The sequence below is a fragment of the Podarcis bocagei genome (assembly GCF_964188305.1).
Source record: "Podarcis bocagei genome assembly, chromosome: 2".
Lineage (NCBI taxonomy): Eukaryota > Metazoa > Chordata > Lepidosauria > Squamata > Lacertidae > Podarcis > Podarcis bocagei.
The window spans coordinates 30089323-30113457 of NC_138126.1; the positions used below are offsets into that span (position 1 = coordinate 30089323).

General features: G+C 40.2%; 2 protein-coding genes across 3 annotated transcripts in view; both read left to right on the plus strand.

Annotated features, from left to right (window-relative positions):
• Positions 1-24135, plus strand: part of LOC308581639 (uncharacterized protein C3orf49) — a 239089-nt gene that overhangs the window by 81866 nt on the left and 133088 nt on the right. The window lies entirely within an intron of this gene.
• The window catches only part of ATXN7 (ataxin 7), a 97383-nt gene that overhangs the window by 61939 nt on the left and 11309 nt on the right, over positions 1-24135 (plus strand). For both annotated transcript variants that reach the window (XM_081184055.1, XM_081184056.1), the window contains 4 exons: positions 17045-17300; positions 19552-19811; positions 21350-21432; positions 22745-23010. In XM_081184055.1, the coding sequence (XP_081040181.1) occupies positions 17045-17300; positions 19552-19811; positions 21350-21432; positions 22745-23010 (865 nt within the window). The remainder of the gene's footprint in view (positions 1-17044; positions 17301-19551; positions 19812-21349; positions 21433-22744; positions 23011-24135) is intronic.

Sequence of the window (24135 nt, forward strand, 5' to 3'; positions counted from 1 at the left end):
AGAGATTGCATCCAAACTTTTGCTCACTGAAATTCTTCTAGTACTAGAGGAATATGACAGGGTGGCGATTTTGCCCCTTTCTCCCTTCCCCCTGCAGCCTGCAGTGCCACTTTCAACAGTGGATGAGAGCAAATCTTCATCCAACCCATGGAGTTTTGTAAGCTTAAAAAAGGCCTATGCACGTGCATGTATAAATATGTGTGTGTGTAATGTGTAGGTTCCTGCTTTTTTCTGTATTGTAATAATGCGCTTACATGAGCTTTGCGAAAGTACTTAATTGTAAAGCTATTCCAAAAGTTGTGCAGGTGGCCACTAACTTAACTCTACCACTGGCTACTGATCAGGCTGACTATATGGAGTCTCCATGCTCAGAGGGCTATGCTATCGAATACCAGTTGCTAGGGGAAACTGTGGGAGCCAGTTCTTAACTTCATGCCTTGGTTGAGGGCTTCATAGAGGCACCTGGTTGGCCAGTATAGGAAACAGGTTACTGGACTACTAAGCTTCTTAACGTTGCCTTGTGTTCTTTCCAATATATTTCCATTGTTGGAAGCGGGGAGGAATCCTTGCTATATAAATACAGTGATACCTCTGGTTAAGTACTTAATTCATTCCGGAGGTCCGTTCTTAACCTGAAACTGTTCTTAACCTGAAGCACCACTTTAGCTAATGGGGCCGCCTCCTGCCGCCGTGCCGCCGGAGCACGATTTCGGTTCTCATCCTGAAGCAAAGTTCTTAACCTGAAGCACTATTTCTGGGTTAGCGGAGTCTGTAACCTGAAGCGTATGTAACCTGAGGTACCACTGTAATGACATTCATATAGCATGTCACATAATTATATAAACTTCCTGAATGTATAGAGTATTTAGAGGATTTCTCATACTTTATTTTAGCAACATGGTAAGGTCTTAGAGGGGAAACTGTCAATTCTATGATAGTGAAAGGTTTGGAGGGGAAGGTTGGACATGAAAATGTCATGACTTCAGAGTCTAGTGTCTTGCAGCTATGTGGAGCTAAAAATGTACTGGCTGAGATCAGACATTGTGCTAGGTCAGCTTCCAAATCATGGTAGTTTGACCAGGAGCATCTCCCATTAGCTTGCATAAGCCTTCCTCCACCCTCTTCCTTTCTTCCCCTTGAATCAGTGCACTCTTTCCTTCTCACTTCCCTGGGTATTGGTAACTGTGATTTACCTTGCAGACTAGTCATTGAAACTGGGGTTTGATCTGGTTTTAATTTTTTCGGTTGAGACCTAACTTTTGTTCACTGTTGCTACCTTGGTTCAGATGTAACTCTAAGCATAGTTACTGCTGCCCAGAGAAGAAAGGGGGCATTTGCACAAGGGGAGGAGGGGGCGAGGAACCCACAGAGAGTGGCTGCTTGCTGTTTGACAGACAGTTGCATAACTATCACTGTTAATATTAATTAGGTAAAGGGACCCCTGACCATTAGGTCCAGTCGCGGATGACTCTGGGGTTGCAGCGCTCATCTCGCTTTATTGGCCAAGGGAGCCGGCGTACAGCTTCCGGGTCATGTGGCCAGCATGACTGAGCCACTTCTGGCGAACCAGAGCAGCGCACGGAAACGCCATTTACCTTCCCACCGGAGCGGTCCCTATTTATCTACTTGCACTTTGACGTGCTTTCGAACTGCTAGGTTGGCAGGAGCAGGGACCGAGCAACGGGAGCTCACCCCGTCGCAGGAATTCGAACCGCTGACTTCTGATCTGTTCATAAAACTGTTTATAAATGCAGCCCATAGCACTGTTAATAGAAATATTACCACATTAGTATCCTACCCTTTTACCATATGGTTTGCCAAGATTCTGCACCCCCCCCCCCCCCGTAAGGAAGGCAACACTTTTATTCTGGTACAGGGATACTGAAAACGTGGAAAACCCCCAAATTAGTTTATCCATAAATGGTGTAATGGTTTGTGGGTTTTTAAAAATAAATAAAACAAAACTCACTGGGCATGTCTGAAATTTCTATACAGTTGCCCTGCTGTTAATTCAAATGCATGAATTCAAGTAAGAAAAGTTACACAGAAAACCTTTACATAAGGTGGTATTTCTATGCCACTCAGTCCAAAACCAAGGTTATCTGTGCAGGGTACATGTTTTTAAAGATCTCTAAATATTTAAAGATCACTACATATTCCAGAAGTAGTTGTTCTGCAACACATGTGTTCTGTGCCAAATGAATTATGTTATGCTTGAAGTAGACTGGTTCAAGTTGCAGAACATATTCTTGGCTTTTCCGATCTTAGGCAGTGCCATCTCCACCACCATCTCAGTGCTGAGGTTGTGATAATTCTCCTGCTAAATCACTTGCAATGTGTGCATGTGGAATAGCATGAAGAATAATGTGTGAAATGTGTGTTTTGTGTTATTTGGAAAAGTGGAAGCAGTACTTTTTTTCTGGGGGGACGCAGGGGTAGGCATACCCGTAAACAGACTGTGAATCTTTGTACTTCTGTCCATTTACTGTGTTTATTTTCCCCGATTTAAACTATAAAATGGTGCTTTTCTTGAGTCAAAATGAGAATACCCCTAAACATTTTTTTAGGAAAAAAAGCACTGGGTAGAAGTATTTCTAGTTCACACATTCTTCTTCCAAGCAAGACAGTTTAAACTAACTCATTGCTAGCGTTAGTCTTGCAGGGTAATCTTAGAACAAGGCTAGTAGAGTTAGACTTTTTCTCCTCCTCATCATCACTTAAGTCATCTTTGTTCTTGTCAGAGGACTGATACACAAGAGCAGAGTTTTTGTCATCTCAGTATACAACTTGGCAGAACTGAACAGGCAAGCTGGGTGGCATGGAGGGCAGCATGGTGTGCATGCCCCCAAAGCTAACACTTACAATATCTAATTTTTGTTATTCTGTCCCAGCAATATCTCTCTTTGTGGGCAGCTGAAATTGTTTCACAATAACACTAATGAATATAGCAGGTATATTCCAACTGCTAATGTCATTGTCAAATGTAAAATGTTTGCTTTTTAAAAATTTCAAACTTTAAAATCAATTATGCCATTATAGTTGAAGAAGGAAAAACGGCTCCCCGTCTTTTATAGCTCTAGTTGCTGGTCTTTTTGGTGTGCTTACCACTTCATTTTGCTAAATGGAAAGTTGCCTCTACACCTGAATTTACCTACTCATATAAAAAGGTAAAGGTACCCCTGCCCGTATGGGCCAGTCGTGTCCGACTCTGGGGTTGCACGCCCATCTCGCTTAAGAGGCCGGGGGCCAGCGCTGTCCGAGGACACTTCCGGGTCACGTGGCCAGCGTGACAAGCTGCATCTGGCGAGCTAGCGCAGCACACAGAAACGCCGTTTACCTTCCCGCCGGAGCGGTCCCTATTTATCTACTTGCACCCGGGGGTGCTTTCAAACTGCTAGGTTGGCAGGCGCTGGGACTGAGCAACAGGAGTGCACCCCGCCGCGGGGATTCGAACCGCCGACCTGACGATCGGCAAGTCCTAGGCGCTGAGGTTTTACCCACAGCGCCACCCACGTCCCTACTCATATAGAGTGCTCCTAATAATCAAATCAATCTCGGGGAACAATCCTACAACAATACTTTTATGTTTATGAAGGTCTCTATTCATTTCATCTGTACTTTTCTGCCCCCCCCCCCAAAAAAAGACTGGTCTTCTGTTCCTTCCCTTGGACTGTGCTTCCTCCATGCTATACTTCCTAGCCAACATGCATTGCCTGTCAAATTTCTGTCGAGGTTGTGGATAAAAGAGGCTTCACCTCGAAGATGTTTAGTAATTAGGTTTCCTAATGTCATTGTTTCTGGACAAGTGATTAAATTCTGTAGAACTGACTTTAGCCCCTAGCAGATGTGAGATTGTCAAGCAGCTGTGCAACCTGAACTTCAATTTCACAATCTATTGATTCAGCTAGCCTGTCAGTTAGCTGTAGGAATTGGAGTCATCCTAATTGGTCTGAGGTTATGGAGGGACTTTGTGTTTTGCCTGGTACTACTGTTACAACGCACTGTATCTGAAGTTCCTAGCCAGCACTCTTGGGGCTTTCTGTTCTGTGATACAGAACAGAATGTGTTTATATGAAATGCTGTGTTGCCACTGTTGTGGGCTTTCAAAAACAAACAAATTGAATTAGGATTTAAAAAAAATATCAATGCAAATTAGGGTAATTTTTACCATATTTTTTATTTTCCATAGGAGAATTCTCTGATGCTGTAGAGTGATCTTATTTATTATGTTTGCTTTACTTGTATTTAGTAAACAATGCTATAAACTTTGGCACTGCCCAACTTGTCTGATATTGTATTTGCAAATGGCACCCACTAATGTTCTTATGAAACAGAAACACTTCTAGTACGAAGTACTGGAAAAAAAATCCTTTGTCAATGTGATCAGGTGCTAAATTATGATTCTAGAATTAAAATGTTTCCATGGCTTTGTCCGGATTTAGCACCAAGAAAAGTTAGATGCCACCCTTTTTTTATATGTTTTCAAATTTATTTGATACCATTGCTGATAACCAGTATCAAGCCCTCCGTTGCAACTGTGGTGAATAAGGAATAGTTGTTGTTCATTTTTGGATAGCTAGATTATGACATTTGCACCTACTTGTTTTTTCAGCCTATCATCTTTCTTAAGATGCATCTAGGCTATGGTGCCTCAAATAGTTTAGGTCATCGCTCAGCACACAGCCCCATTACAAATTGTGAGCTGCACACTGATAGTTAAATCCTATTGAAGTTTCTTTTCTAAACCAAACTTGAAACTATAAGTTTTCTGGGAAATGCCCAAAATAAATTTGGATCTTATTTAGCAAATATAAAACACCAAATACAGCAAAAGAGCTTAAAGGTGTTATACTGAGTCATCAATTTTTATTTTTATTTTTTAAAGGGGGGTATGCAATAATGATTTTACATTCTGTTTAGGTGTCTCAGAGTTTTCCCTGGTAGCCAAAGGTTCTTGATGTGAGGGTTTTCTGTTGTTGTTGCTTACATTTTACCTTGGAATGAATCCAGGAATTGGTTTTGTAATTACTTTTATTGGAATATTAGTATTTATTTATTCTTGATGTTTGTTGACTTCTTATTAATAGACTGTTCTATAACCACTTCCTCTGGACAATTTGCAAACAATATTTTAAGATGTGGCAGTGTAGGAAGAGGCACTCCCCTTCTGTGGTTTAAATTTTAAACTGGGAGGGGGATAACATATCATATCCTCAACTTGGACTGTCCAGACAGCTGGGTGTTAGATATTGTTTGTTACTCCAGAGGGAAGAACTAGTAGAACCAATGGGTCAAAATTGTGAAGACGCAGAGATTTCTTTCACTGCAGATATTTGAAGAGAATCCAGATAATCAACTGTCAAGGATGCTGCAGCTGCATCTTGCATTGAGCAAGGGATTGGACTTGATGTCCTCCAGGATCCCTTCCACTTCTATGGTTCTATAAATACTTGCTTTGCAAAATTTTCGGTTATTCTTTATTTTATTAGATTTTTTTACCCATCCTTTACCATAAAGTCTCAGGGTGGGTTCCAGCAATAAAATACACAATTATAAAACAGCTACTACAAAAATGGTAAAAAGAATTCAATATATTAAATATTTAAAAGCAATTCCACGTACAATAGTGGTTAAAAATCATTCCAATATATATGCAGACCGGCATAAAGATCTCGCAACATTCCAAAGTGAGGGAGAATTTTTTTCAGGTAAAATCCAAGTGTTCAGAGTTATTGGCATCCTTGTGAACTAATTCTGTGTTAACAACTGGTTGTCTAGATTATTTTTGCAGCTCAGAGTTACGTATGCAGGAAAGGAACATTCATTCATTCATGTACACAGCAAAGCTCTGATAAAGTATATTAAGTGGCTGGGGGGGAGTTAGAATTTAGTATTCAGAATATTAAGTAATTTTATAGAATAGTTCTGAAGCATGCTTGTTGTGAAAAGTTCTATTAAATACTCCTTTTGAAAAGCTGCAGTGTTGCATGAGTCTTCATCATGCAGTTCATATTGTACCAGGATTTGTTATTGCATGTTGAATGATAGCTGTTGTAAAGGAAACTGGGGCAGTAGCTGATTAGCACATTATATGGTAGATTGTTTTAAATACGGGCCTCTCAAACTCTGCCAGGTTGTCTGAAAACAGAGGGATTAATTTACATGAGCGAGGATTCCTGGTGTGACCATGTTAGATAAAATTAGACTCCTCCTCCCTGTTTTCACTAGTTATCTGCCAGGACCTTTGTGACTCAAGCGCACTTCACTGTAACAGCAAACGTTACATAAACCCAAACATGGAGCCTATTTGGAGTTTGTGGGCAGACCCAAATTATGATGCAAGCTTCAGTGGCAAGTGTGCAGTGAAGCACGGTCAAATTATGTGAATGGGGGAGTGAAACAAGAAGGCTTTCCAGAACAGCCTTTTTCCTTTAGACAGGGCTTGAAAGCTCTGGGTAACTTTCTGGTGCAGTTTTCAGAGGCAGGAGTTGGCAGGGATCCCAGATCTGAATGGAGTTTGCAGAAGGTTGGTATAGTTCTGTACTAACACGACATGAAACGGAGAGACTTACACTTGTGTGCATTTTTGTAAGTTTGCTTTCTCTCTCGCTCTGCCAGAGGTGGAGCTGTGAATAGTGTTGAAGTCCCGTAGATGGCCTTTGCAGAGTTAGTTGATCAAAGTGGATAATCTCAAAATGAGGGATTAACTGCTGCAAGCGGCCCACATAAGCCATTCTGAAATGTGATTTGGCCAAAGTTCAAACGCAGATGGGAGTTGAGTTTGCTATTAACTCAGACGAAATGCTGATGTTTGCATGGAGCTATCACAGTATTTTGGAACATAGTAGCTCTTTTTAAACTGTATCGCAAAGACGTGTAATTGTTTACAAAGCTGACTGATGTCTAAGATTAACATTTCTGCGTGCTTAAAACGCTTAAGCTGTTATTTTGTTAATCATATTTATGATTAAAGTGCTTCTGTGATCAAAATAAGTTCCCTGAACAGAATGTGATCTATGTTAAAGCGGCTTCTCTGCAGAAGTTTAAAATGCACATTTTTGTAAAAGAAAAAACATTTGACAAGGGTAAGCAACAAAAGATACAAAGAAATTTGTATCTGGTAATTTCAGCCTTCTGATTGTAAGTGCTGTGTTTGTTTTGTTTGATTTATTAACAAGCACTGGCTTAATAAGCTAATTTTAGAAGCTAATCACCTGAAAAGCATATTTAACTCCCCTTCATAGCACAATTGAACAACGTAAATTTACATGTCAGAGTGCTATAAACACAAGACTTCTGTTTACAACAAGAGATAGTAATAATTTTGTCATTGTAAATCTCTTGAAGCTGAAATGTGAAAATAAATTGGTGACCTTATCACACTACATATACTGCAGTTATATTTTTAACACTAAGACAATTGGTATTATTTGTTTACTTTTTTTTTTTTTGCATCCCAACTTCCATAATACTAGAGGTTTCCTCTCGCCCCCGATAACATTTCGCTGAGTTTTATGTACATGTATAAATATAAAATAAAATTTAAGAGCATCTTACCGTGCAAACATAGTGTGGTTTGCCCTTATTGTTTACTCTGAATCATCACTCAATTTTATCAGTGACAAAGCACGAAGCTGCCTGTATGCTAGAATTTCTGTTGTAATCCTTCTAGGCAGCACATAGTAATTATACTGCAAGAGTCTAGAATATTTTGCCAACATAACTACATTAAAGTTAATTGAATGACCAAGTGTCTCTTGTTCTTAATCAGAAGTGCTGCTAGTATTGCAAAGGTGTTCTTTTAAAAAAAAAATCCTCACGTCAACAAAGCAGTTTGTTTCTACCCAGTTATGCTTTGTCTAATAGCCTGTTACACCTGCTTGAACCCCTTTGGTGCCACAAAAAGTTACGCTGCAACATTCTGTTTCTTGGCATATTTTATAATTGCAATTGACCCTAAAGTTATCAGAATATAAATTTGGGAATTCAAAAAACCTGTAAGACAGGGAAAATAAGTAAATGAAAATTTCACCCCTCTGTTTCCAAGATAGCACAGCTGTGTCCCTCTCCCCTACACACACAGACACATCAGCAAAATAGCATCCCATTGAGCTAAATCCACCTCTGGTCTTTGAATATAGGAAACACTGTAGGGTTTCAGTAGGTGGTTCAGTCAGAAAATGTGCATTCTTTGCCATAGTTCTGGTTCACATGTAACAGTAAGCCACACCATGGCTTTGTGCAAAAAAAGAGGAAAAAATCCATGTGGGATTCTGTACCAAAGGTTGCGGCCACAGTGCTTCTCCTCAGTTCTTGTTACTGCTGTACTATCCAGGGCAAAACCATGGATTAGTGTAGTACTGTATAATGTCCAAAGCCATGTCTTGCTCAAGACAAAAGACAAGCAGTAAGCAAGGTCAAATTGAGATCTTTTAGTTTTTATCCATCTGTTTTCAATAACTGTCTAGAAACCTTTTCAGATCTTAATGTTTATCAAGGCATTGACAGATGTTAAAAATATTTGTTTTAAAGAAGAACATTGGGGTCTGTTTTTATTGAATTACAAAAGCTGGGATAAAAGTTGTTGGGAAACTAGTACAAAGGGTAAATAGTTCATTAATTAATATATTAAATATTATACTGCCAGTATTATGACGGCAGAAAATTTCCACATGTTAGAAAGCCCTGTGGCGTATTTGTTAAAGCTGATGCAGAACAGTGAAAAGGTCTTGTGACGTATTTACAATGTTCCTTGGCTTCCTGTTCTTCTGGTAGCTGCTCCTGACAGCTTCCACTTAAAACTACTGCTTGCCACTCAGTCTGCTGTTTTTGAACTACTGTTGCGCTTTCCACAGCCATTGGACTTAATGTTTCTATCTAGCGTCTGATTTACCATACAGATTATGTCAGCTGTTGTGTTTTGTACTGACGGTAGAACAGCAAAACTAAAGGAAGTTCTAGGCTGATGCAGTGGCATAGCGTGGGTTGTCAGCACCCGGGGCAAGGCAAGTAATTTGTGCCCCCTAACCCGTGGATTTGCGCCCCCTAACCCAAACCCCCAGATGTTGCGCCCGGTGCGGCCGGCCCCCCCTGCACCCCCCACGCTACGCCACTGGGCTGATGCATTGTCCCAGAAAAGGATTAATAAAATTTATCTACTCCGTCTGCTACAAGAACTGCTGAAGATGATTCCTGTTCAGAGTTCGTCTGTGATAGTGGAGCAGATGTGTATAAAAAGAGTAAACTTTGCAACAGCAGCAGTGTGGGGAGTGGGGGTTTCCCACTCCCTGGGAAGAGTGCAACCTGATATTAAGATATTAATAAGAATTTAAAAACCCTTCTCTACAAAGCTTTAAAAACATTTTGAAGTGCTTCTCAACAGGTTAGAAGTGGGAAATGCATGAACTGATGGACAGGAACTGTCTGTGTATCCTGATTTGCACATTAATGATTGTCAATAAAAGGGAGGGAGAGAAGTGCAGATCTTATGACCGTTAGCGGCGGCTTCAACTTTATTCAATCATAGTTACTGTAGTAATAACCAGGAATGGGAGAAATGCTTTCTATTAGTAGGCACCATCATTGTGCTTCTTTCACAGTGGGAAATCCCACTCCCAACCGTTCTATCATCCTTCTGGATTTTTGCACACACACAGAGGGAGAAATTTATTCAGTGCTGAATTCTGTGCCTAGTGCCATAGTCTGGCTTTTGTTTTCACCCCCACAGAATCTCAGTAAACATATGTTTGTCTTAACTGGTGTAAGGTGCTCTGTGATAGCAGGTCAGACTGTTATTTTCATTTTGTGTTACCATTTTAGGAATCCATCAGATTAATAAACAATCTATGAACCTGTTGTCGTAAATCTTTAGAGCACGATTGCTCATGTATTAGAAGTTGTGTATTGAAGAATTTTAATTTTTTTAATGCAGTACAGCTGACAAATGAACTGGCCAGATTATGATCTATTAAGGTAACTAATAGGATCCTAAATCTAAAGAAGGGCCAGTGGAATTTTAACTCATTTTCTTAGTTTCAAACCTCCTGATGCAGGAGGAAGAGAAGAAGAGTGTAGGCATTCTATTCGCCAGTTCCTGAGGCAAACAGTTAAAAGAAAAAAGTGATGAATCAGCAGCAGTGTAGACCAGGTGCCACCAATCTTTTTGGACTAGTGGACACATTTTGAATTTTGAGAGAGTGCTGGTGGCACCAGTTACACATGGCATAACAGAAAATGGCTGCCGTGGGGTGTGGCAGAAAGTTAGAAAGACAACCTTCCCTGAGAGCCAGTTTCCCTTTTCTGATGCAGCTGCACGTAATCCCTGGAAATCTGTGTGGAATAGTTTTGGATGTGGTGTGGGGAGCTACAGGGAAGGGGGAATTGTAGAAAATTGTCTCCCTTCTCTTACGTGAGCAGACTCCACTATGGGATCAAAAGCTGTGCAAATGGAATGCCAGCATTGGATTTCAACCTTTCACCTCAGCGTGAGTTCATGCTTTTAAAATACAATTTTGACAACTCTTAAATTTATATTCTGGTATCTGTCATATCATACACAAAGAGATGGGACAATTGATATGAGCTGTTCTTGTCACATACTTCATGCTTTAATGTACAGTTGTGTGAGGTTTGAGGTGTAATGCCTGTTGGGATACTGCCAGGGAGACAAAGTCCATCATGGCCCCAAGCCGTCTGCTGGACGATCCATCGATCTCCCGTAGGCATGCAGTATCAGCAATTAGTGACATGAGTTTCCTGAAATATCTTGCCACATTCCAGAGCTCATGCACACTCTATCAGCAGATAATGCACAGCAAAAGTCGCACTCAGGAGAGCATTATTTACAAGTTTTATTCAGCGTTGATCAGAACAAAGAAAGACATGACTGCCTGCGTCAGTGTCTCCGACACAGAGAGAAAGAAAGCAATAGAAAACATAAACTGCCTGTGAACAGGAAATACGCAGACTCTGTGACTCACAGCCTGCTCCCTTTTAAGGTGGAACGGAAATATCCTAACAATGCCATGATTTTATGTCCTGAGAAGGGATAGTTGATCTCACATGGGTTCTTTAGGCTGGGGGGTGAGGGTGCTGCCAGTGAAATCTAAGAGTAATTCTCCTGCAAAGTATCAGCTAAATACTGGATAAGCAGCAGATTCTGTCTTTCAGATCTCCTCTTTAATTACTACCAAATAAGAGAGATGCACTCTCTCTAGGCCTTGATTTTCATACTATAATACTCTATATAATATTACTCACAGGGTGGCTTTACAGATAAAAATAGTCCAGTTATATTCCTATTTTATTAGGTCCAAGTATTCACACTTTTCAAACAAAAGAAGACATAATATATAATTTCATCAGTTACCTCACAAAAGCCCCTTCACATGAAGGTCTCATTTGATGTTGGATATCCAAAATCTACATCTGTTGCTCAGTTCCTTCTTAAAAATATTTTGGTACAAGAAATGTTGGGTTTGTAATTTTGTCTAGATATGCCATTTTTCTACCTTTACCATCCTAGTCTAATATTGAAATTTATATCACCATTGAAGACTTCACTGTCAAAACAATTAACAAACACTGCCTGAGTAGCCTAGTGAAAAATGCCGTTAATGATATTTCTGTCAATCAAAACTATACATTGCAAATTAATGAGTGTTAGTTGTTACATCAGTTTCTCAACCAATAGTTTATATATGTGTGTGTTACAATGTAACTCCCCTGTCATTTTAAGACGATGTAAAATAGAAGATACAGTACTGGTAACTTGCCAATGAATGGATCAGATACTATTTTTAACATTGACTTGTATTGGGATTTAATATTTGCTAAGTGTACAGTAGCTAAGAAGGTAGAAATATCTAGCCTTTTCTTTTTTCTTTTTGCTTCTTGTAAGGGTTCAGTATCACTAATATTGGCTCTAGCAAAATCCTAAAGCACTGCTGAACTTTTAAGGCCTCCAAATAGTAAGTTAGCAAATCCACTCTGGGAATCTCGCCATTGTTATAAAAAGACACTTGGCACTTAGTACTTTGTCCTATTTAGAAGCACACAATTTACTAGGCTATAAAATGCAAATATACTTGCACAGCACGTAGTTTTGTAAATAGACTAAATGGTCTGTTTTCGGATATGGTGGAAGATTACTAAGAGGAAAACTAGAAGTGAATCAATGCAGAGATTTATTTGCTCCCAGGCGTCTGGGGTCCCCCCACTTTTTATTTAGAACTCAGAATTACAGCAGAAGCATATGGTTCATTTTTAAGTTTAAATGTGTAGTTTTGACACCTCAGAGAGCCCTACCTTGTTTTGCTGATTGGCTGGGAGGGTCTGGTTGATTTAGAGGTGTTCGATGAATTAGCTTGAATGCTAAACCTAACAATTAAGAATAAACTTGAATTAGGATTCTTTGTGCCTCTTACTAATCGGTGGTGGTGTTTTCACCCCATCTATGATTGATCATGTGTTTGATCAAATAATCCGAGGATTATGTTGTTCTTGGGATGGAGTGGCAATCCTAGGATTTAGAGTTTGCATTTAGTGCACCACTGACTGCCACAGTGAAATTTGGTCATAAATCAAGCAAGAGCATCAAACTTGCATATGAACATGCTCCGATTGTAGTTCTTTTGGTTGCTATTTGTGCAATTACTATCACAGACCCTGAAATAGCAAGCATGCTTTGAGATAATTTATGGTTTGGCCACAAATGTGTACAAAGATGAACATGAAATATTAAATTTACACACCCACACCCAAAAAGGCTGCTGGAATTCCAGATGAGTAGATCCTTTATCCTGGCTTTGCAGTTCCCCCCTGTCTGTTCTCTATGCAATGCCACCTTTTCAGGAAGTGATATATCCATATCCCAAGTATACTTCTCCCCAAGTATTATTTAATGTCTTGATGTACAAACATGGGATATTCCTTTATTATTTATAAAAATGAAAGTACACATTTAGATGTCTGGTTTTCATTCCTATCCCTGAGGTGTGAAAGCTGACCAAAATTAGATGGCCTGTGACCTCATGCAAGGATGTAGACTTTAATTTCAGAAAAGAAAGCTGATGTTTATAAACTATCAGTAAATCTTGAGGACCTCACAGAGGGGACATACTGCATAGGGCTACCAATTGCTGAGTCTTCATTTATGTTTGGTATAAAAAATAGCTATGCAGATTTTTGGTTGAAAAAAATATTAGGTTAATCTGAAGGGGCTATTTCAGGCCCTTTCTTATTTCGTATGAAGAGTCAGTGAGGCTTACGCAGGGCTATTCCAGAGTTTTCCTGATACCACTGTTTTTCTTGTGATTCCTTATGAGATATCTGGGGGCGGCAGATCCTTAAGCCGGTAATGACTTGATTAATGAATAATGCCACTGTCTCCTATGTGATGAATTGGTGGGTAGACACTCTGGAAGGAGGAAGAGATGTGTCTCTTCTCAGATTTTGTGTGTGTTTGAATGAACAGTTATGCAGTAGGAATGCATACTTGACAGGTTTATCTATACAACCTTATTGCTTACTAGTAACTTCTTTCATAACAGGTTTAAAGCAGGTCGGATATTTGTTAAACCCAAAGGTTAAAAAACACACAAAACAGTTTCTCTAGTTGTGCCCAGAATAGAACAGACTCTAGTTGCAGTTCTTGGATCCAAAACCTTCAGTTCCAGAGAAACATTAAGGTGCTCACAGATCTGCTTCTGCACCAGAGAGCAAGGAAATTAGAAGTTAAGGTACTCGACCTCAACATCTAAATACGTTCTCTTACTCAGCCAGTTTACACCTTAGCCTCCAGGCATTCACACTTTCCCTTGATCTTTCTGCCCTAAATCATATTTCCCTCTACATATTCAGTGTATGTATTGGATGAGCAAAGAATTGAATGAAAAGGGTGTAGTTCAAAGAAAGGTTTTAAAACTTCTGTGATTCAGCTACTCTTTATATCCTTCACAAGGCAGATTTTCAAGCCAAATTTCTTCCTGATATAATTTGTCTTGATTTTATGATGAATAGGATTTTCAGGCTTTAAAAAGATAGAAAGGTGAAAAAGCAACTCGCCTTAAATATACAGCCATTCCAGCAGCCCTTATAATCAAGGCTAAACATATTCAAAAATCTGTATAATGATTTTGGGGATTTGTGTTGAGCTTCCGGTGTTGGTTTCTTGTCAGAGTTCTGCCATAACTGGTCTGGTCAGGTTATGAACAGGGAAAGGGGAGGAGAAAAGTATTGCTCATAGAATCTCTGCAGTACCTAAATAGAGGACTATGTGTATTCTGGATGCAAGAGTTAGGTAATGGAGGAAATAGTCCCTGCCAAGTTTGTGCTTTTTTTTCAGTCATAGGAAATACTAGACTAGCAATAAATAAATAAAAAATACCTAGATAATCTGCAAGGAAGCTTGGTTTTGTAGCCCTTCCAGATAGTGCAATGGTAATATACTTTTGCAGTCATGTTGCTAGATTTCATTTCTTATTATACTTTTTTAAATTAACAACTGATAAAACTGGAAATACACATTCCTTTTAAAAGTGTCTGGCTCTTCTGTTACAGTAAGGGGAGAAAATCCCATGCCTGTATCATAAGTCCTAATGCTGAATTTTGAATACAGACATACCTGGGGTTGAAGTAGCTTCGGTATAAGTATTTTCGTGTTGCGTGCTGCGGCGACCCGGAAGTAACGGAGTGCATTACTTCCAGGTTTCGCTACTTGCACATGCGCAGACGATAAAAATGATGTCATGCGCAGAAGCGGCGAATCATGACCAGCACATGCACAGATGCACGGACGCGGGTTGCGTTCGCTTCTGGATGCGAACGGGGCTCCGGAACGGATCCCATTTGCATCCAGAGGTACCACTGTACTTGTTTGAATCTAAGGGATGTGATTAAATTACAGTAGCTAGAAGCTTCAGGAGCCTACACTTATCAGCCTTGAGCCTGGTTAAGATCATAAGAGCTTGCAAAATCAGGCCAGTGGCCCGTCCAGCCCAGCATCTTGTCCTCACATTGGCCAACAAGATGCCAATCGGAAGCCCACGAGAAAGCATAGCGCTTTCTTCTCGCCTACGATTTCCATCAACAGGTGTTCGGCAACCTACTGCCTTTGACAGTGAATGTAGCAGATTGACACTTCTTCATAACCTAATGGATGCAGTATTGCTTAATGAATGGCCTGGTGTGCACATCACACATTAGCACAAGCACATGGGTTTCCAAAGAAGAGATCATGGCCACCTAGCTCGTCCATGACTACTAAACCATGGTTTAGCTTAGCATGTCGTTCGAACTTGACTCATGGTTTAACTTTCGCCAGACTACCCACAAGCTACAACCAAGATTATTTCAGGCGTTTATGGCTCATGGTTTGTCCAGGAGATCTAAACCACAAGCCTGCATTCATATGACATGCTAAGCTCTGCACGCTCTTGCCTTAAGTTATGGTTTGGCTTAACATGACATGCAGACCAGAAACTTGCACTCCTTCACCTACAGGTACTTGCCTAGTACTTGAGATCTTCACTGGAGGTCCTTCTCTAGGTTTCCCACTTCGTAATACAAGGTGGGTATTACTAGGGAGAGAGCCTTTTCAGTGTTGATGCCCTGTTTATAAAATGCCCTCCCCCAAGAGGCTTGTGTCACACCCAGTGCTTTTTTTCCTGGGGGGACACAGGGGTACGCACATCCCTAAACATTTTGTGAATCTTTGTACTTTTGTCCGTTTACTGTATTTGTTTTCCCCGATTTGAACTATAAAATGGTGATTTTCTTGAGTCAAAATGAGAGTACCCCTAAACATTTTTAAAGGGGGAAAAGGTACTGGTCACACCCACTGAATATTTTAGATGCCATGACTTTTTTATTTGCCCAGGCCTTTTAATTACAAAAGGCATATTCGGCAGTGTTCTTTTGCTGGTTTTGAAATGGTTTTACAGTGCTGTGTCTATGCTGACTTTTAGATTGTATTCCTTCTGATTAGTATTGTTTACAACTGATGGTGATGGCAAAAGTTTAAATGATAATTAGTGGGGGTTTTCAAATAAGTTTGTAAACTGCCAAGAGGACTTGAGTTGTATATAAATGTAACAAATAAGTTTGAATGACCCTAGATAAAACTTTCATAGTGACTTCAATGCAGTGCTGCTGTTCAAGGGATTTAAGTCGAATATTCAGCTGCCAGCCACGTTAGAGTGGATAAATGGGAGATGTGCATGACCACAACAGGAATAGGTGGCTGTGGCTGCCAACTAAAAAACTGAGGTTCCTAGGACCCTGCCCAGGGCCAGACTAGGCCGTTTTCCCACTTGAGACGAATTGCCCTGCCACCTTCTCCGGCATTTCTTTCCATTGCCAACTGATAGCTTGGAGAGAGTGGGATGATCCCTGGGGGACAAAAGACAAGCTACAGCAAAGAGATATTCACGCTTACCCAAATGAACACTATTATTATTATTATTATTATTATTATTATTATTATTATTATTATTATTATTCCTGCTAACCTAGCAGTTCGAAAGCACATCAAAGCGCAAGTAGATAAGTAGGTAACACTCCGGCGGGAAGGTAAACGGCGTTTCCGTGCGCTGCTCTAGTTTGCCAGAAGCGGCTTAGTCATGCTGGCCACATGACCCGGAAGCTGTACGCCGGCTCCCTCGGCCAATAAAGCGAGATGAGCGCCGCAACCCCAGAGTTGTTCGCAACTGGACTTAACGGTCAGGGGTCCCTTTACCTTCTATTATTATTATTATAATAATAAAATGTGTGCCATTACTTCCTGTAACATTTTCACAGTGGTTTACCAAGTTAAAACAGTACCAACAATAACCAAGCAATCAATGGCAAAACAAACAGTAAAACAACAGATGTATGGAAAAACAGTGGGCACAATGTGGAAAGCCAACGCACAGCAGCAATCTGTGTCCAGAAAAAGCAGCTTTTTATTTCCACATGCAGTGGAGCAGGAGAAGTTCCAACCTGGTTTAGAACCAGTTCCATATTCTCGGTGTTTGCTAACATACTCCTTCTTTTTCCCTTCCAGAAAGAAGACACAGCTCCTCCAGCAAGCCACCTTTAACCCCTCCTTCCTCTTCAGTATTCTCCCTCTTTTCGCCTCTGACTTCAAAAAGCAAAGGTAGCAGCGGAGGTGGGAGCAGTCGTTCATCCAGTGGCGGAGGTACTAGTGCATCGTCATCATCCAGTTCCAAGTTGTTGAAGTCACCCAAAGACAAGCCGCCAATCAGTGGAAACAATAGGCCAATGCACCTGGTACATAGCAAAGGTCCCCATGACAAAATGTGAGTATGCTCTTATAAGGAGAGGCACTAAATGTTTAGCAATGGATACAGATACTATCTCAATTTTGTATATCTCATTTTGAAAAGGCATATTTCATTTTGGTCTAGGGCTCCTTCCCAGTAACTGGTGTAAGATCGATGCATATCTTCCACCCACCCATTCCCTTTCTCATCCAGTCACTAGGATAGTGGCACATAATGTTCTGGAGCTAATAGGAACCATGTTTGCATTAAACCGGGGTGTGGGTGGTTTGCAAATAATTGTTAGAGGTAACAATGGTTATCATTAAATATAGTGTGTAGACCTATATACTTCACTAGTGCTTGAAAGGGAAAGAAGAGGACAATTTACATGGGCACAAAAGAAGAAGGGCTTAGCCTATAGGATTTATGCAGAATATTAGATCTGCCCCAGGGCAGGGCTTTGGTCTTTTAGCTGCTGAGCTGTAACTTATAATTATATTGCAATCCAATATGAAGGAGGCTGCACCAGCAGCATCACTGCTGCACTTTTTAATGTTTCTGGAAGGGGAAGGATGATAAAGAAAAAGAGAAAAACCATATCAAATTGGGGGGGGGGGGAGGAAACATGCTCATATGGCAAAAAGAAAGTTAAGAGTTGGTTACAAGTTGCTAACTGGGATTAAATATGTTTCCTGAGTTTCCTAAGCATGCTGGAAACTTCTGAGTTAGAAGGTCAGGGCCACCCACTAAATTTTATATTTTGTGTATTATTATTTTTTAATTTTGTACACTACTTTGCCTCCAAAGATCACAGGGCGGTTTACATTATAAAGTTGTTGGACATAGAAATCATACTGGTGCAACATTGAAGTAGAAATGTATTAAATGTCAAATGGTTTCTGCGCACATACTCTAAAAGTGAACAGCTGAATCTGATATATTGTGTACCTGAGAAAGAAGAACAAACGTGATCGAATAAAATGTGCATACGCTTTATAAAAGGGAGATGAGCAGCCAGACATCCTATTTTCTATTTTGAATTGAACACAGTAAGTTGGATCCAGACTTTGTCCTCCACTAACGGAAGCACTCTTTCAGTCCATGGGTTCCTTTGGATCTAGTGGCAACCTTTGCCCAGATGGGCAATTCACATTGTGGTCTGTGCACCCATCAAACCCGCAACTATGCCTAATGATTGTATTAAGCATGGGACCGTTTGCAAATTAAAAAGGGGCAGGGAGCCTTTATTGAGATGTTCACTTTTCTGGTAAAACGGAATAGTGACACACATAAATCATTGGGGTCAACAGCAAAAAATGCAAAATATGTTTGATTTAAAAGTTATTTATTTTTTAAAAAGCCATAAAATTCAAAAACCCACATAATCAGTATGCAGGCTCTAACTTAGTCCACAGTTTTTTAGTCATCAAAAAGCACAGTACAGTTTTTTCATTCTGTTCCTAGTGCTGTTTCCCATTTGTATGAAGCTGCTGGATGCACTCATTGAGGGTTAAGGCATGGTGGTATCAGTATGCTAATGACACCCAGCTCTTTCCTTCATACCATCTGAACCAGATGTAGCTATATCTCTGCTGAACTGGTGCCTGGAGGTAGTAATGGACTGGATGAGGGCTAGTAAACAGAAGGTGGATTCTGACAAAAGGAGGGGTGCTATTGGTGGGTGGTTCTAATGTTTGGGAACTGTGTATTTGGCCTGTTCTGGGTGGAGTTTGCATTGTCTCTGAAGCAGCAGGTACGTGGTGCTGCTAGAACCATTGTTGTCGTTGGGAGCTCAGGTAGTTTTATTGGCTAGGACTGCCTATTGCCAGCTATGGCCGGTTCCTCAGTTGAAACACCTTGGCCACAATTTTGCTTGCTCTACACATCATATAGCATCTATTTTGTGGGATCTACACTGGCTACCAATGTGGTTTGGAACCACCTTTTCCCATATCAGCCAGCCTGTGTCATCAGATTTGTGGGGGGCACTGATTATCAGAGAATATTGCTTGCTGTGTGAGGTTGTGCCTTCTCAGTAATTACACCCCAGCTGTGGATTCCCCTTCCCCTTAGAGGCCTTTGGATGGCTACATATCTAATGGAGATGCATCTGTTCTCCCAGGCTTTTAGAGGACCTGGCTGATCTGCTCTGGAGTTTAGGGTTGTTTGTTTTATGTATCACTGCTCCTGATTTCTGTTTCAGCTGTATTTTACTGTGTGTTGGAAACTGCTTTGCTGAAAAGCGGTCTACATATTTTATAATAAATTACCTATTTCCTCCTTGCAGCATGACTCCATCTGTCAAAGTGGAAAAAATACATCCAAAGATAGATGGTGCACTATTGAAACCTGCTGTTGGTCCAACCTGTTCTACTACTGTGAGCTCCTCAATAAAGACTGGCCTTAATCCCTCAATACCAAAGCCACCCTTGCCTTCCCCTGGACAGATACTGAATGGTAAAGGTCTTCTCTCTGTGCCTCCATACTCGGAAAAGAAGCAAGACGAGAGTACAAATAATAGGAAATTTTTACACAAAAGATTGTCAGGTAATTTTTATAAGGCTTTTTTTTTTTTTTAATCTCGCTTCCTAACAATAAAAATAAAAGAGCAACTGGCAAGGGTTCAGAAGCATAGTCTTCCGGCTTCAGATGTACTATGGTTAATTTCTAACAAGCCAATGATTTGTGAAACTGGTTAGCCAAAGTTCTGGGTCTGGGAGGGGACATGAAACATGCAAGGGTTTGGTAGGTTTGGGCTCTTTCACATATTGCTGTACCAAAGTTTAGTGTGACATCTGAGCAGAGCTGTTGTATGATAATAAATCTTGGGCACTAGAAATGCTGTCTAAATCAGGCATAGGCAAACTCAGCCCTCCAGATGTTTTGGGACTGCAACTCCCATCATCCCTGACCACTGGTCCTGCTAGCTAGGGATGATGGGAGTTGTAGTCCCAAAACATCTGGAGGGCCGAGTTTGCCTATGCCTGATCTAAATGCTAACTCTTGGTTGGTTCCAAAGCGCAGATATTACTCAGCTTCCCTTTTTCTCCTGGTGCAGCACTATTTGAGATCCTGCTGGTCAGAAAAATCAGCCGCATATGCCCGCCCAGCCTTCCTTGGATCCTAGCCAACATTATTAAATGTGCCTTAAATCATCATAATGTGGCATGAGCTAGAAATGCACAAAACGAAATACGCAAGTGCTGATTAATAGTGAAAACGTTCACTATTTCCTTTAAAGTGTCCCTCATTTGAAGTATAATATATATATTTTTAATCCTCCTAGGTGAATTAAGTGGTATGAAATCATTTCCCTGGTGCAAGAAATAGCCCTAGATAAAGGCCAAGAACCGACACAGTCCACACAGCTATATAGTTTTCAACTTGGAAGCTTTGATAGCAAATGAGGCAAGCCATGAACAGTGTGTTGACTCTTGGACAGGGGATCGGAAGAAAAGCACTTACGGGATGGGGGTTGCACATATAGATCTCTTGGGTCTTAGCTGCTGTGACCATTTATGGACCCACAGTTACGGAATTTAGCCAGTTATGGAAGCATGTACAGTTAAAGAAGAGCACTGTTATTTTTTAAATAAAAAATAAATGCACCTGCTCCTTAATCTCTTCAGTTTGTGTTTTTTTGAAATCGTAATATATGAATTTAAGAAGGTTTTCCTCCCGTTTTCTTACCTATAACATCATATATAGATTTTTATATAAATGTAAGAGAGATGTGGCTTCCACTTGACTTAAAATGTATAGTATATGTCAGTAACACTGAACTGTTAGAATATGACAGTATGATTCATTTTTCTAGTTTTACTTTAATTTATATTTCTTTGCAAAGCATAGTCTTTGAGTCTGTGTGGTTTCTTTCTCATGGATTCTATAAAGAAGAGGGGTGTAGGTGTAAAGAAAAATACAAGTATGGCAATACCTTTACTTGCTTTCACATCTTAAACTCAAAAGCAACTCTGGGGTTAGTTCTGCATTGAAATAAACAAATTCAATTTCTGAATGAAGCACAAATTGCTGTTGTTGTTGTTTGCATTGTTATTATTTGTATTATTATTTGTATTTAACAGAGAGAGAATTTGATCCTGATATCTACTGTGGCGTCATTGACATAGAAACGAAGAAACCCTGTACTAGGTCTTTGACATGCAAGGTAAGATGCCTTCTTAATGAACTAAGTTTTCTGAACGTCAGGACAGAGAAGTTAAAGTATGATTTAGGTGATTCAGACAACTCCCTGAAAACAACTTAGAAAACTGGTAGTAAGGTTAGAGCTAGACTGTAATAGGAAGAAAATCTAGTTTAATTTAAATCTTCATTTATGTGTTTTCAGACAGTGCAGCTAAATGGTTCCAGTTCCTCCTTCCCACCCACTTTTTTAAAAAAATTGGGAGATACTCAAATAGGTTTTGGCAAAATAGGGAGTTCTGCTTAAATACGACTTCATCTTTTGACATGGGGAAACAAGGCAAGGCCACAGGAAATTCTGATGAGAAAATTCAGATACTGGAATTACTATCCTAAAATAATGCAAATGAAATGATTAAAGAAAATAAGCAAATGCAGTATAAAAATATAGATCAGATATGCTCTGAATTGCATTCACACTGTCACCTCAGCTCCTTTACTAGGGCAATACTGCAAACCTCTTTGCTGTCCTTATTACCAAAGATGATGTGCAACTGTGAATCTGTGGCTGGGTTTGAACTGGTACTAAAAATGTAGGGTAGGGTATTTATAGCTATAACATGTTGAAGAATGGCTTGTACACAAAACCCTTTAACTGCTGTGCACAACACCTATATTTCCAGCAGAGGGAGCAGCAGCTAATGTAATTTAACAAAATGGCATTTCTATGTTTAAGTGGATATTAATGAAATTCAAGAAACACCACTATATTATATCACAAACACTGCGGAACTTGGATACACAATCCAGCGTTAATTCCTGTACTATCTATGGTTAGGACCATATGTACTGAATTTGATTTACCATGAGCTAAGAAACTCCATGATTATGACGTTTTAATGGGTTTAATGCTCATTTTTAATATCTTATTAATGCCAGTTGCAAGTATGGCACATGGCATTTGCAGGTCTTGTTTGAAAGTTTGGCCTGTGTCACTTTATGCCAGTTCATATATTTATGCAGCCAGATGTATGATGCATATAATAGGCTCTTTTCCATTTTCCTCTCTGTATTCCTAGTATTCTTCCCTCTATCCATTTTTGTGGATTAGATTGGAGTTCCTTCTTGCCAAGGTCTCCCCACCACTACCAATTCTCCCCATTCCACCGTTCCTGATCCAAAAATGCTTCATAAATGACCACACTACCCACCTCCAAATCTGCACTAGTGAAATGCCAGACATAACAATACCTTGGTATATTCAAAGCTTGGTTTTACATATATTGCACAGGTATACCTCTTCAACCTGGAGTAATCGGTTGCCTTTTAATTTCCAGACACATTCCCTAACTCAACGGAGAGCTGTACAGGGTCGAAGGAAACGATTTGATTTATTACTAGCTGAGCACAAAAGCAAAACCAGGGAAAAAGAATTACTCCGCCATTTGGATCATCATCAGCAGATGCCCCCTCTCAGGGAACCACATCCCTCACCTTCAAGAACTTCCCAGGAGCTGCACCAAAATTCTCATGGAGTTATTCCTACAGAATCAAAGCCTTTAGTACCTACTAAACCCAAACCTCACACCCCCAGTCTTCCAAGGTAAATAAAATCACCCAGTGACTTTGGTAGCCTTTGGGAACTTGAGGAATTGTGACTTTCTGCATTAGGCCTGGTGAATACTTGCTTGTCTGGTCCGTCTGCTCCATTTGTGCCACTCCAGGTAGCACCAGCTCTCCCGTTTTAAGATTTTAAGTGTCTGCACTGACCCATACCACAGTCTCACATTAGAATTCCTATGAAACCAGTATAGGCAATGCAGCATGCTTTTATGTTGCACTCTCACAAGCTCTGGACTGATCTGAATTAGCTCTGCTTATTAAGCTTAGCATGGTAACCAGTTAATGAAGATAAATGATCAGACCACCTAGATATTTTCAGGTAAGGCGGTAGCCCAGATCATTGTGACCTGTTCCACAGTCGAGAAGCATGAGAACGTTAATAGAGCAGCGGCTGAGGGCTGTAAATGCCAAATAGTTGAAAAGGTTTGGTCAAAGTCTCCATTCTTCTAAATTGGAGGCCAGGAGTCACCATATGCCTCTCTCTAAAGCCGAGAAACATTTCTGCAATTAGTCTGCCTTTGGTTAAAAATAAAAATCCTATCAACACATTGTGTGAGCAGAAGGTTTTTTCCAGGCAATCTATGTAAGGTAAGCTTTAATTTCTAAGAACGACTATTAAGCAAGTGCTCTAAGGCAGAAGGTGTTGTAGTTACCAAAGCCCCGTTTAGCGTTGGTTCACATAGTTGTTTTCAGCTGTATTTTCGGCATATGAACCCCCTGTACTTTCTGTGTTGGAAGAGCTGTACAAGCTTTGATTCAGCAGAGGGCTGCATTAATGTAAGACAGAGATTTCCCCCTGCAGCCCCCCACACTCTCAATTCTGTGTGGTTTTGTAGGGTTCCCCAACTCTCTAGAACAGATTTTCAGGGATCTACAATGGTCCGATGTTGTGTGATTATTATTATTTTTGTAAGAAACTATTACTCTTCATGCATGTGCATATGTGTTGTAATTTCATGTTAAAATGCAAATTGTAACAGCTTGGATATGTGAGATAGATGGTGTTTGTTTCTATTCAGAGGGGCTCAAGGCAATATATGTATATATTGCTGCCCACCCCCATGTTGTCCTCACAACAACCCTGTCAAATGTACGAGACTGAGTG